Genomic DNA, 13,546 nt, shown 5'->3' on the forward strand with positions numbered 1-13,546 from the left:
ACACACACACACACACACACACACACACACACACACTAGGTTGGACTTGATGGACATGTGTCTTTATTCAACCTCAAATACTATGTAACTATGTAACATATTTTATTCCATATTAGTCTAAGGTTTTTACAAGATTAAAACATTTTCCTTTTTTGAAATTTCTAGACAAAAGAAGGAAATCTATAATTTTTTGTTTTTGAAGCTCACCTTAAATTAAGAACCTTTTTGTCTGTGCCTGCCTTAGATAATTGGAAGTAATAAAAACCATGCTTTTGTCTGTGGCAACTAGGGCTGCAACAACTAATCGACATAATCGATTATAATCGATTATTGAAAAAGTTGTCAACTTTTTCAATCATCGATTAATCGGCTTCTGATTGGTTGGCTTTGTTCACGGCTCCACACACGCTGCGCGCCACGCCTCCTCCCCAACTCACGCTCGCCGCTGCCAGAGGAGCAGATGTGGGCGGATGACAGCCGCCGATAGACAGGCCCGATCTCAGAAACAAGTTGCTGGAAGACTGCTCAGGTAAGCCTGCACTCCCACCCACACATGGTGCTCTACAATGTATTGCTGGGATTTGTATTCCTCTATAGCTGATGGTACATTGTGCTGTATATTATACATGGGAATACAAATCCCAGCAATACATTATACACTGTATGTATAATGTATTGCTGGGATTTGTTGTACTCCTATATAGCTGGTGGTATTCTGCATTGCGCTTTATAGAGGACTACAAATCAAGGAATAATACATTATACAGCGCAATGCGGAATACCACCAGCTATAGAGGAGTACAACAAATCCCAGCAATAGTACATTATACAGTGGTGCAATGCCGAATATCACTAGCTATAGAGGACTACAAAACCCAGCAATAATACATTATACAGCGCAATGCAGAATACCGCCAGCTATAATGTACTATTGCTGGGATTTGGAGTCCTCTATAGCTGGTGCCATTCTGCATTCATTGCTGTATAATTTTACACTTTTCATTTCACTATATTGTCCACCACACTTTTTTTTTATTTTTTACTTCCACCGCTCCAAACTTGCTCCCGTGATGGACAGCAATCTCAATACAAACTAGAAGTCCCTTCACTGGAGCCATATTTTAAAATGTATTTTATTTTTTATCCGATTAACCGATTAATCGAACTTAATAATCGGCTAACTAATCGATTTTGAAAATAATCATTAGCTGCAGCTCTAGTGGCAACCTCCACCAGTAACATCTGGATAAGTGGTGGCCTAGCACAGAATTTTTTTTCTCGTTTCTTTTGTCCACATTTTTATGGCATCGCTCAGCATGGCTGTTGGAGGAATGAGGACCTCATACATTTATTTTCTAGGGTTCATTTTTTTTTCGTAATTGCAACTGGGCCGTGTTTATAAGGATGTGTTAAAAATCTACGTGTTGCTTTTTTAAGATCTTCTCTAATAGTACAAAAAGATATTTCATGCATTTTTTTTTTGTATTATAGGGCCCAGAAGCTCAGGCAAAGAGCAAACTTGTAGTAAAAAGACCGTTTCTTCGTCGGGGAGAAGGGCTGGCCAGGTTTAAAGTTGGAAACAAGAAACTTCCGAAATCTCAAGAATCTAAAACCAATTCTGAAAAACTGTCCAATTCTGAGAACGCAGTTCCTCACAAAGCTGAGAAAGCTCAAGTCCATAGGAAAGTTGCTCTGTTGACTAAAGAGCAAGGGTTAGAAAATTATCTTGGATCAACAAAGGTGACAAATCAAACTGTGAAAGAAAAAACTGAATTGGTTCATCAAAGACATTTTAAAAACAAGAACACAAAAAACAGAACTATTTTATCACAGGGGCAGCAGGATAACATCTCATCCTCAAGTGGGAGAAGTTCTGTGACGCTCGAAAGGTATGCTAGTTCAGAAACTGATAAAGAAAATGTTGACAACACTAAGTCATCTGAACCACTAAGGAAACCAGGTTCTAAGGTGCAAGAGGCAAAAAATCCAAATGGTTCTTCACAGATCAGTGACTTGCACACTGAGAGTTCTAACCCAGCAGAATTTTCATTTGAAATCTCCTTCCAAAAGAGGAAAGCACAATGGAACAGAGATAAGCAGACTGAAAACTATGAATTAAATGAATTCCTCCTTCTAGAGCAAGCTGCTGAGGACATATCATTCTCCAGCAACTCCTCTTTTGTACAGAAGCTCCTTGATCAAAATTATCTAATTGATAATGGGCTGCGCAGGTTGTCCTCCACTCCTGTGAAATCTGCAGAGAGGCATCAGGAAAAAGGGTTCAGCAGTACTAGGAGCGCAAATGGTGGTAGACTGAACCACAAAACTGAGGAGTCTGTATGTGTCTCTTCTGCTGGGCTTGGCGAACAGACTCAGAAGTCAAATAAAATAACCAAAGGTCGTGGAGATGAAATTAAAACCTCCTCTAAAGATTCTGAACCTGCTACAAGTGAGGGGGACTATGCTTCCTCAGGGGATGAACACAACAATTCAGCCTTAAGTGGAAATGAAGATCTGGAAAGTGAGGACAGTAGCGGAGAAGTTGACCCTAAAACTGCTGAACTGAAAGGACCTTCTAAAAAACTGAACAAGGAAACTAAGGGTAGAGATCTTGACTTGGACTTGTCAGATGGAGAGGATCAGGACAATGAAGAAAAAACTTTGTTGGCAAATGATAGCAAAGTGTCTCTAAAAGATGACAGCTCATCTACTTCTAGTGAAAGTGAGGTTGGGTTTGATGATGAACGGACGTGGGATGACCTTGGCAATGTGCAAAGCCTTAAAGGTGTTTATGAAAGCAGTTTTGCCAACAAGAAGTTTATTCCATCTGAGTATTCTAGCAGAAGCCCTACAGATGTTCCTGACAAAACCATCACCAGGAAGGTATCAAAGAAAGGAGATCCAGCGAAGACCGGAACTGCTGGTTCCCCTGACCCTCCAGCATCTGAGCTGATGCTGAAATTATTTCCAGCACTAAAGCCAAAATCAAAGCCGGAACCTCAGGTTTTGTCTAAACCCGCGCCAGTTCAAGAAGGCCCAGGTAAGGTCAATTGAAGTAATATTGGAGCAGTGGTTATTGGAGTGCACCTGTTTTGTAGCAAAGTGCTGCAAAGGAGGAAAGACATTAAGTAGATAAATGCCAGCAATTTTTCCTTCCATAAATGTTTTATTACGATAATTTAAGCAGTTGAGATGTAGAAAGGCATTGATGTACAAAGAAATCTAATAAGATGACGTGAAGAACAAACAAGCTACAGGGAGAGTAGCGGAAGAGCCTAATGCTAAGGCCAGTTGTCAAATTACTTTCTCTTTCCATTCTTACTTTTTTTTTTTTTATTGAGCTTACTTTGTAGTACTGCTGTGTTAACACAGGCCTTAGAATAGATAATTTCAACATTAAATTATCCATAGACGTACCTACCTCCCTTTCCCTTTTTAATATGTTTGAGCAGAAACCATAAAAAGGACTACGTTATGATTGGCAATTTCAGTGCAGACTATCCAGTCTAGGACTCCAATATACACAAAGGTCAGATATGCCTGCTTCCTTTCTCCAGTGTTAAGGACAAGACATGTGCGTTTCGTTCCGAATCGAAATTCGGACGAATTTTCGGAAATTCGGATGTCTCTGAATTCTGAATTACAGATATAACGAATGCAAACGAATCCGAATTTCCGTTTCCGAAATTCGTTAGCAGTAATTAGTTCGTTTTCATTTCTTATTCGTTTCGTTTGGTCGTTCGTTGGAGCAAAGTGACATTAGAGAAGGAGAAAAAAAATTTCCCCCCTCAAATGTCACTTTGCGGCAAATGAATGAACGAAACGAATAAGAAACAAAAACGAACGTTTGAACGAACTACCGCTAACTAATTCCGTCCAAATTGACTTTCACACCCGAATCCTGAAAAACAAAATAACACAAAATCCAAATCCAAACTAAAAGAATTTTTTTGGCAGTGCACATGTCTATTAAGGACTGTCCTAGTGCAGCTTAACATTCCCGACTTATGGATTGTTTAGAGACATTTCCAGCATATGCTAAATGGTAAAGCTTTAGAGCACCATTTATATGCCATTGTGACACTGGTGGTGCAGAACTTTGACATATCACAGAAACATCATGACAAGATGGCAATGTAGGCAGTTAAATGGCAAATATATATACCCTGTTTCCCCGAAAATAAGACCTACCCCGAAAATAAGGCCTAGTACTATTTTTGGGAATTGCTCAAATATAAGACCTACCCCGAAAATAAGACCTAGTTGTGACCATTGCCAGGGCCGGTGGTGGCATAAGGGGGAACTTGAAGACCTGTGGGTGAGAATCAACGGTGCAAATGAAGCCATCGGCAGCGGAGGGAGCAGAGCCGCATAAGCCGATGCCTCCTCTATAGCGCCGGCTCCTGTCACTGGCGGAGTGATACAATGCACTGCGCCTGTGAGGAATCGATAGTGAAAGCGCGCTTCGCTCATTCTGGCCAGCGATTGGTTACCAAATTGCTCTTGGAAAGGGACGGCACCCTTGCCCTGATCACCCTATTTTTGAATTTGCCATTTTGGATTATTTAATTAGAATTTGCATTAATTTTGGATTGTTGTATATCAAAAAAAAAAAAAAGACCTACCCCGAAAATAAGACCTAGAATGTTTTTTTGAGCCAAAAAAAATATAAGACAGTGTCATATTTTCGGGGAAACACGGTATATATTTTAGTCTCGTCTGACCAGAGTACCTTCTTCCATATGTTTGGGAGTCTCCCATATGCCTGAGTCTGTGAGTTTTGGTGGGCAGTCCTCTCTTGGCAGGTTTGATGTGGTGCCATATTCTTTCCATTATTTTTTTTTTAAATAATGGATTGATTGGTGCTCCGTGAGATATTTCAAAGTTTATTTTTAAATCGAGAGCGGGAGCTCTTCGTTATGCGACCAGTCACATGCAGCCGCCGGCCACGCCCCCCTCAAAGTTTATTTTTAGTAATAACCCAACCCTGATCTGTACTTCTCTACTTCTCTACACCTTTGGACTATTTTGTGTATGTCCATTACATGTAATCCAAATAAAAATCCATTGTAATTCCAAGTGGTAATGCAACAAAAACTGTATTCATATACATTATGATGCACACTGAACAGTGTGAATCCATTCTAAAGGGTTTTAATGTGCCACCTGTTTACAATTTTATTGATCCTGCAGCAAAAGCGTTAAAAACCTGGTGCAAAATCTTTGCGTGCGATTAACCCCTTCCCGTCCGATGATGGAATTATGCCGTCATGATCGTTCAGTTAACGACCGGTGATGGGATAATCCTGTCATGCAGTACAATGAGCGCTGGTCCAAGGCCAACACTCATTGAGTTACTGCTGTTGATGGGTCCCTCGGGGTCCGAGGCAGACCCCCAACTGCAGATTAGGTGGTCATAGTCACAGTGATAGCTGATTGCTGTAATCCCACTGCCGTGACAACCACTTAGCCGACAGCAGCTCATTGTGTTGTGCAGCTGCGAGCCGGCTGTGTGTTACACACTGATACAAAGTATATTATATTCTCCTCAGATATACTAAGTATCAAAGCCCCTGTAAATAAAAAAAAAAAGTCAAAGGGTTTAGTTTCTTTATACAGTTAATAAAAAAAATTATAAGAAAATATAGTGCCGAGGAGGCTATTAAAAAGAGGAGACAAACATACCACATTCTAACATTGTTCCAAACAAAAATTGAATAATCGGCTAACTAATCGATTTTGAAAATAATCGTTAGCTGCAGCTCTACACATGTCACCTCAAACTAAAGCCTGCTTTGTCCTTTAAAAAAACGGTGTATAATATGTGTAAGTGCAATGAATGAAGAAGATGAAAGTTATGGTTAAACAAACACATGGCAAAAATGTCAAAATTGCTCCGTTCCCCAGGAATGAAATGTTGTTTTCTGAAGTTTTCACTAAGGGGTTAAAATAACATGCATTTTTTTTAAATTTTTTTTAATATAATCCAATTTGTAACACCTTTTACTGAATTATAGTAATACAAATGTTGTATTTCTTATTGGATATGTATCATCTGGCCCACACTTTTTTTTAAATAAGTTAGGCAGATATCAATCTATTACGGTAACTGTTTGACCTTCGCATTAGCTTATGTGATTTTTTTGTTTTTACACCCCTAATAATTTTTGTTTTGCAGGGGATTTTGCTAGATCTCAGCTCTTGAAAGAAAAACTAGTTGAGTTGGAAACTGAGATTGAAAGATTTAAGATGGAGAATGCTTCGTTGGCAAGACTCCGTGAGGACAAGGAGAAAACTTTGCAGACTCTCAAGTATGTTTTTATATAATATTTTTTTTAGAATGTTTATTTAGATTTATGCTAGCTGGTAATCAGCATCTTTGATGGCTTGCCATTGATTTAGGCGCTGGGCATTTGGTCGCATTTAGGCACAAATACAGAGCTTAAATTTTTATCGTACATTACAGGACACCCTGTGCTATTCAGAAATGTATGCTTCTGCTGCCCCATCAGGTGATTGGACACTGGCAACACAAAGTTGTTAGGACAGCTCTGCAGAACCAACTGCTAGAGAAAGCTTTTGTACAGGCTGTCACTCACAACACTGCTCCACCTGTTCATTCCCGTGTCATTGTTGGATCTCAACCTGACACTTCAGAAATTGCACTGTGGGCCCATCAGGGATGCTCTCGGTCTACTTTCACACATATGGTTGCTTTGCTTATTGCGATCACCTTGGTATGATGTGTCCCTGAGTTGGCACCCCTAACTTTTAGGGACCTTTTCCTTGTAGTGCAGAGGGACAAGGTTGCTTTGAGACTAAAATGGACTCTTTTCTTGCTAAGGTGGTTTCTCTTTTTCACCTTTTTAAACAGGATACTTTCTTAGTTTTCTCTATGTTCTGCTCCTCACCATCCTAAGGAGCTTTCTCTTCACTTTCTGGATGAGATATATACTGTGGGAGTTTACTTTTCAGCTTTAGTTAGTCAAACTGGCTGCCTTTTTTTTTTTTTATGTCGTCATTCCTGGGGGCTCCAGGTGGATTAGACACATCATCATTCAAGGTTCCTCCTTTTCATGTCAAAGCACACTCTACTAGATCTGTTAGTGTTTCTTGGGCTTTCCAGCATCAGGCCTCATTTAATACCAGCTTCTGGGAGCTCTTTCGAGCACTTCCTGTTAAAATGTAGTTATTTGGGTCTGTTGGCCTTTTTGTTGCTGTGTTGCCTCTCCCTCATTTTATTGCTTAGGGATATCCCAATGTTTCTGAATCTCATCCTGTGTCCTGTAATGTACAAAATGGGATTTTTGTCTTGCCTGTAAAATCTTTTCCCTGGAGTACATTACAGGACACAGGTCTTGCCGCTTTGGTTTTTTCTTGTGATCCACTATTATTATTGCTTTCTGAAACTGAAGCTTGCTAGGAGTGGGATCGGTGATGCAGGGCTGTCCTCACAGCTTTGCTTTGCCAGTGGCCAATTTCCTGAATGGGCAGCGTTGATGTTCATTAGGCCCCTTTTCACACACGCTGATCAGGAGCACAGATGCACGGATCCTCTCCTGATCACAGCAGTACGGAGCAGATATCATTGCTGTGACATCCGTGTCCTTACAGTTTTGTTCTCCATCTTGCGATGGAGGAAAAAACTGCATTTGCTGGACTCCATGCTAGTCTATGGGGAATCAGATGTAAGCGGACACGTGTCCGCCCATAGACTTGCATTGAGCATCTGATCGGGTCCGCCTGAAAAACTGACAGGTGGAACTGATCGGAGTGGCTGTGTTAGAGGAGCCTTAGGCGGCCCACTCAAATGAATGGGCTGCCTAACAAACCACAGCAGACTCAAAATTTGGCATGCACTATTTTTTCTAATGCAGCACAGTGGTAAGGAAGGTGCATGTTGGGTGCATTCAGAATTATTGGCACCGCATCATATTATATAGTGCACAATGCATAAAGCATTAACTGCAGTGCACTGGTGTAGATGGGCTCTTAAGGAGTGTCAATATAAAAAGTTAAGAACTCATCTTCTATATTCGCTGGCTTGACTTTCCCAAATACAATACGATTTATATCTGGTATAATAGCTACATATACATTGTAGTTTTACTACAGGTTATACAGCCTATACTACTGCTGCATGCCATCTCCTTGTTAGGTTAATGGTCTTACCAGGTGGGCAGATCCAACCAGTAAATTAAGCCACCTTAATACATTTAAGGTGCCCATACACCTTGCGATTATCGTACAATAATCACGGGAAATCCCGCGATCGTACGATAATCGCAAAGTGTATGGAAGGGCACCATTTCTGCTGTACGGTCGCGCGTCTTTTGTCTTACGAGCAGGCTTGAAAACCCGCCTAGAATCGTAGTATTGTCGCGGGTTTGTGGCCTGCTCGTAAGACAAATGCCCACATTTTTAATAGTTGAGGTACATGAATGCATTTTTAAGGTTTAACTTCTGAGTTTAGTGTCACTTTAAGAACAGAGGAATGAACAGAGGAATGAACAGAAAAGGTTTTTTTGAGCCACCAAAGGTAGAAGCAGATACCCTGTTGTGCTTCTTGGTCAAGCCTGTTATGTTTTTGTTTTGCAAACTTTGCTTTAAGGGGAATCCCAACATCAGTGAGTATGTTAAAATGATAGAATGTGCGAGTGGAAAATAAAATTTAAATTTTTTTTCATCAATTCTGTAATCTATAACTGCTTGAATGCCAGAGTGTAATCAACTTCATTTTTTACTTCAAGAACCTGTAGATGAAATGTTCCCAATAATTTTTCTAGGGCTAACTCATAATTTGATTTGATAAGTACTTGAGCCATGATTACTATGTAGAACTTCCAAGGAACAGATTTACACCTGCATTCACCTCTATGTTCACAATTTTATTTTTAAGAATTTAAAGCAGCAGGTGAAAGAACTTCAAGAAGAACTGAAGAAGAAAGAGACAAAATGGTCCACCACTCATGTGCGCCTTAGGAATCAAATAGAGACTTTGACCAAAGAGAATACTGAACTTCGAGAAGAAATAAAGTTTATAGAAAAAGTTCGCTTGGAGTCTTGGAAGAAAGCTGAAGTAGGAGACGGCAAAAAGAAAAGTGACGCACATGCAACACTTTTGAGAAGATCAGAGTCTATGGTAAGGGGTTTTGCCATACATAAGAAGTTCTTTCATTTTACAAAATATGATAGTGAATGATTTTCAAATGATCCCTAAGCACCATGTAGATCCATTAAATAATATTCATATTATGTTGAGAGAATGGAGTGGGCTGCTTAGTGTGATTTCGCCAAGGTGCTTGAGACAGATTTGCTACTGCAAGGTAGTACACCCTGGCAAAACTCATATATTTGGGTAGGTGTTGTCCTGCTGGCTTCCTAAAATAGGGAATGGCAGTTAGCCATGAAAATGTGTATTTATATTAATTACTCCTCCTTTTCTCCTCTATGCATTTAAACAGAGGCGTACACCTGTTCCTGAACCAGAAAAGAACATAAAAGTCCTCAGAAGTCAGTCTCCAATTAAAGGTGGGTCTGTCTGATCGTTCTCTAAAGCTAAATGCTGCCCATTACTGCACTTAAATTATAAAGTACATACATGATGGGTCTTTGGTTTTCAGGAATGCACAAGCCGCAGTCTTGTTTTTTTTTACCTAGGATCTTGATATTGCAGTCTGAGTCAACACATGTAATACAATACATTGCATTTAGCAACATACTTAGTCATGGCCAAAAATATTGGCACCCCCTGCATTTCTGTCAGATAATGCACCGCTTTGTGCAGAAAACTGTTGCAATTACAAATGTTTTGGCCTTCTCATGTTTATTTCTTGTTTGTATTGGTACGACACAAAAGTTGAGAGGAAAAAAAAGCCAAATCTGACACAATCCATGCAAAACTTCAAAAATGGACTGCACAGGATTATTGGCACCCTCAATATTTGGTAGCACAGCCCTTGGAAAAAAAAATGAAATCAATGAGTTTTTCTTACACCTCTCTACAGGAATTTTGGACCACTCTTCTTTCACCAACTGCTCCAAGTCTCTCAGATTGGAAGGGTTCCTTTTGCCAACTGCTGTTTTGCGATTTCTCCACAGGTGCTCTATGGGATTCAGATCTGGACTCATTGCAGGCCAGTCTTGTACTCTCCAGCGCTTTGTCTAAAACCATTTCTGGGTGCTTTTTGACGCGTGCTTTGGGTCATTGTCCAGCTGTAAGACCCGTGACCTCTGACTGAGACCCAACTTTCTGACACTGGGCCCTACACTGCACCCCAGAATTCTTTGGTAGTCTTCAGGTTTCATAATGCCATGGACACAGTCAAGACCTCCAGTGCCTGAAGCAGCAAAGCAACCCCAAAACATTAGTGAACCTCCACCATGTTTGACTGCTAGGCGGCGGGCACGAGCGGGAAACCGGCTTTGAATGTAAACCGCCAGCGATGGCTGTTTACATACAAGCGTTCGGGCGTCTGTAGAGACGCCCGATCGCTTGTAATATGCGTTCGGGTGTGCGCCCCTTCCGCCGCTGCTGGCGATCCCGGGCTCCGCCGTTCCCGGTGTGAGCACGGGACCAGTGCAGCAGCTCTGCGGCTGAAGATCAAACGGAGCTCAGTGCACGAGCTCCGTTTGATCTCCCCTTCTGAATGCAGGAAGTGATGTGTATTGCATCACTTCCTGCATTCAGTGTCACTCTCCGGTACAGAAACCGGAGAGAAGCTGGTGAAGCAGGTCTCTGCTTCATCAGCTTCTCTGGGGGTCCTAAGGTGACATTAATGACCCCTGATGTCTCCATAAAGAGGACCTGTCACTGCAAATTGCCTATCACATAGGGAGCTTCTTTGCTCCCTATGTGATAGCAATTTTAAAGCTTGACATGTTTGGTGTCTATTTACCCGATGTGACCCCGTCTTTTATATTTTACCAAAAAATTGGGTAATAATAAATGTTTTATAACATAACGTAGGGAGAACAGTTTTTTTCCCCCAAAAAATTTTCGGTACTTTTTTCATTATATAGTAATAAATAAACCTCCAGTGGTGATTAAATACCACCAAAAGAAAGCTCTATCTGTCCCCAAACAATGGTATAAAATTCATTTCACTACAGCGTTGCATGACGGAATAAATGTCAGTCAAAGTACTGCAGCACTGAATACTGAAAAATGGCCTGGGCAGGAAGGGGGTATAAACACCCCGGTCAGCAAGTGGTTAAAGGCCTCATTTCTTTTTTTGAAAACAGTTTATGATGGTTTTTACCAAAAAGCTGTCTTTTTTTTTTTTTTTTTTTTTTTTACGTCTGTCCACAGCACATTCTCTGAAAAGGATTTTGGCAAACTCCAATCTGGCTTTTTTATGTTTGTGTCAGCAGTGGGGTCCTCCTGGGTCTCCTACCGCTATGGTCCCTTTTCATTCAGATGGGGCGACGTATAGTGTGAGCTGACACAGTTGTACCCTGTGCCTGAAGGTCAACTTGAATTTGTATGGAAGTTGATGGAGGGTCTTTATCCGCCATTCCAACAATCCTTCGTTGCAATCTTTGATCAATTGTTCTCTTTCGTCCACGTACAGGGAGATTAGCTACAGTGCCATGTGCTGTAAACTTTTTGACAATGTTGCGCACAGTGAACACAGGAACATTAAGATCCTTGGAGATGGATTTGTAACCTTGAGATTGTCCATGCTTTTCCACAAAAACTTGGAATGCAATATTTTCTTGCAATTTGGAGAAGGTGCCAATAATGTTGTCCAGTATTGTGTGGATTGTGTCAGGTTTTTTTTTTTCTAAACAACTGTCATACCAATACAAACAAAAGAAATAAACATGAGAATGCCTAAACATTTGTAACTGCAACAATTTTCTGCAAGTGGTGCATTATCTGACAAATGCAGGGGTGCCAATATTTTTGGCCATGACTGTATATAAAGCACTGTTGTCAAGATTTGCTGTGGATTGGGTAACATTTCTTAGGCGAGGTATTCTTCCTCTTTTCAACAAAATACAGTGCTTTCCATCTCTTCTCTTGCTCGGTCTCTTGGAATTTTCCCACATTCATAGCTGTACAACCTGGAGTTGAAGAGGATTTGATTATTTTTTACTGATCTACATGTAATAGTCCAAATAATCGAAGTAGAAAAAACCTTATTAATACATAAGTCTCCTTGTGAAAGTGTTTATCCCTCTTACTGTTAAACCCATAACTAGAAGCTAGGGCAACAGCTGCTTTCAGAAGTCACATTATTAGTGTGCAAATAGTCACGCTGCCTTAGGAAAAACACCTGTTGTTGGAGAATGTATCTACACATGCAGTATAATCAAGAACATGAAACTTAACAGGTCTGAGATAAAGCTCAGGAGAAGTTAACAAATACATTGTTATCCCCTGGAGATGCAATCCACTATTAAAAATAAATGGTAGACATATAGTACAGTTGTGACTGTCTAGAGAAGGCAGTCCACCAGTTTTCAAATAATGGAGTAAATAATGCATTAGTCAGAGAAATAACCAAGAGGTCAATCGTAGCCTTGAAGGACAAAGTAGTGACGTAGAGGTTGGTGGGAAAACTGTTGCGCCCATTCTTGTGCCTCGGGGGGTCTCCAGTGACAAGAAATTTGTTCTTTGTAGTTTGCAGGCCAACCCACTACAAACGAAGATCCTTTTTTTTTTTTTCCCCCCAAGCCAATTGTTTTTTTTTTTTTCTCGACCATTAAAGGACACAGGAAGCCCTTAACCTTTGGGTTGTACTGCCGCCCACCAGAGGATTGCACACAGGCAAACTGTAGGGTAGTTAGAATAACCATTCCTACTGCCAGCGTTCCTCAATTTCACTCAGGTAAAAATTAGTTGCAGAGCACTTTCCAGGTCCAGAGCCACTGGCATTGCCTCAGAACTTGCCCTGGTTCTAAACACTTAGTGAGTAAGTTGGTCTGGCTGAGCATGAGGAGCTTATCTCATTTACATAGGCCACTGGACGTCAGTATTCCCCTTTAGTGCTGGTTTCTACTGTGAAACGGGTTAACACTGTGGGACTGTGCATTGATATCATCCATTGTTTTAGTGTGTGCCCCTTACACTTTTCTTTTGCGATGCATCATTGAGGAAACATCTTCCCGCTGCGGCTTTTATAAAGAATCATGTGAAGCTTGGATCTTTTTATGACTTTGACATGGCCACAAGTCTTATAATAGACACAGGGAGGGCACAGTCCTGCTGACTCTGGTGCCCTCAACTCACACTCTGCCAATGGTTCTGGGGTCGCTTGCAGCGGGCATACTCGCAATGCGGGCATACTCGCAATGCGGACATCTGCAGCCTGGAATCATGTTGCCTGCTCCTGAAGTCTATCGCATCATCGGAGTCCTCTTTAGCTCCATCAGTTGTGGCAGCATCCTCTGCCCTTTTCAATTAAGGCCTCGTTCACACCAGACACAGTGCGTTCCGGCGCGATTCTTTAGCCGCAATGCGATTAGCCGCACGGAAACGCAAGGCACATCAATGCCTGTGCTCCAGTCTTTCTTTCTCTTTGCATTCGCATTTCCAACT

General features: G+C 41.0%; 1 protein-coding gene across 1 annotated transcript in view; it reads left to right on the top strand.

Moving 5' to 3' along the window:
* The window catches only part of CENPJ (centromere protein J), a 58,899-nt gene that overhangs the window by 24,613 nt on the left and 20,740 nt on the right, over positions 1-13,546 (top strand). The window contains exons 6-10 of the mRNA XM_018554673.1: positions 1,492-3,040; positions 6,179-6,311; positions 7,250-7,286; positions 8,900-9,142; positions 9,465-9,531. Of these exons, the coding sequence (XP_018410175.1) occupies positions 1,492-3,040; positions 6,179-6,311; positions 7,250-7,286; positions 8,900-9,142; positions 9,465-9,531 (2,029 nt within the window). The remainder of the gene's footprint in view (positions 1-1,491; positions 3,041-6,178; positions 6,312-7,249; positions 7,287-8,899; positions 9,143-9,464; positions 9,532-13,546) is intronic.

This window comes from Nanorana parkeri, unplaced genomic scaffold (assembly GCF_000935625.1).
Source record: "Nanorana parkeri isolate BGI_ZX_2015 unplaced genomic scaffold, ASM93562v1 scaffold169, whole genome shotgun sequence".
NCBI lineage: Eukaryota > Metazoa > Chordata > Amphibia > Anura > Dicroglossidae > Nanorana > Nanorana parkeri.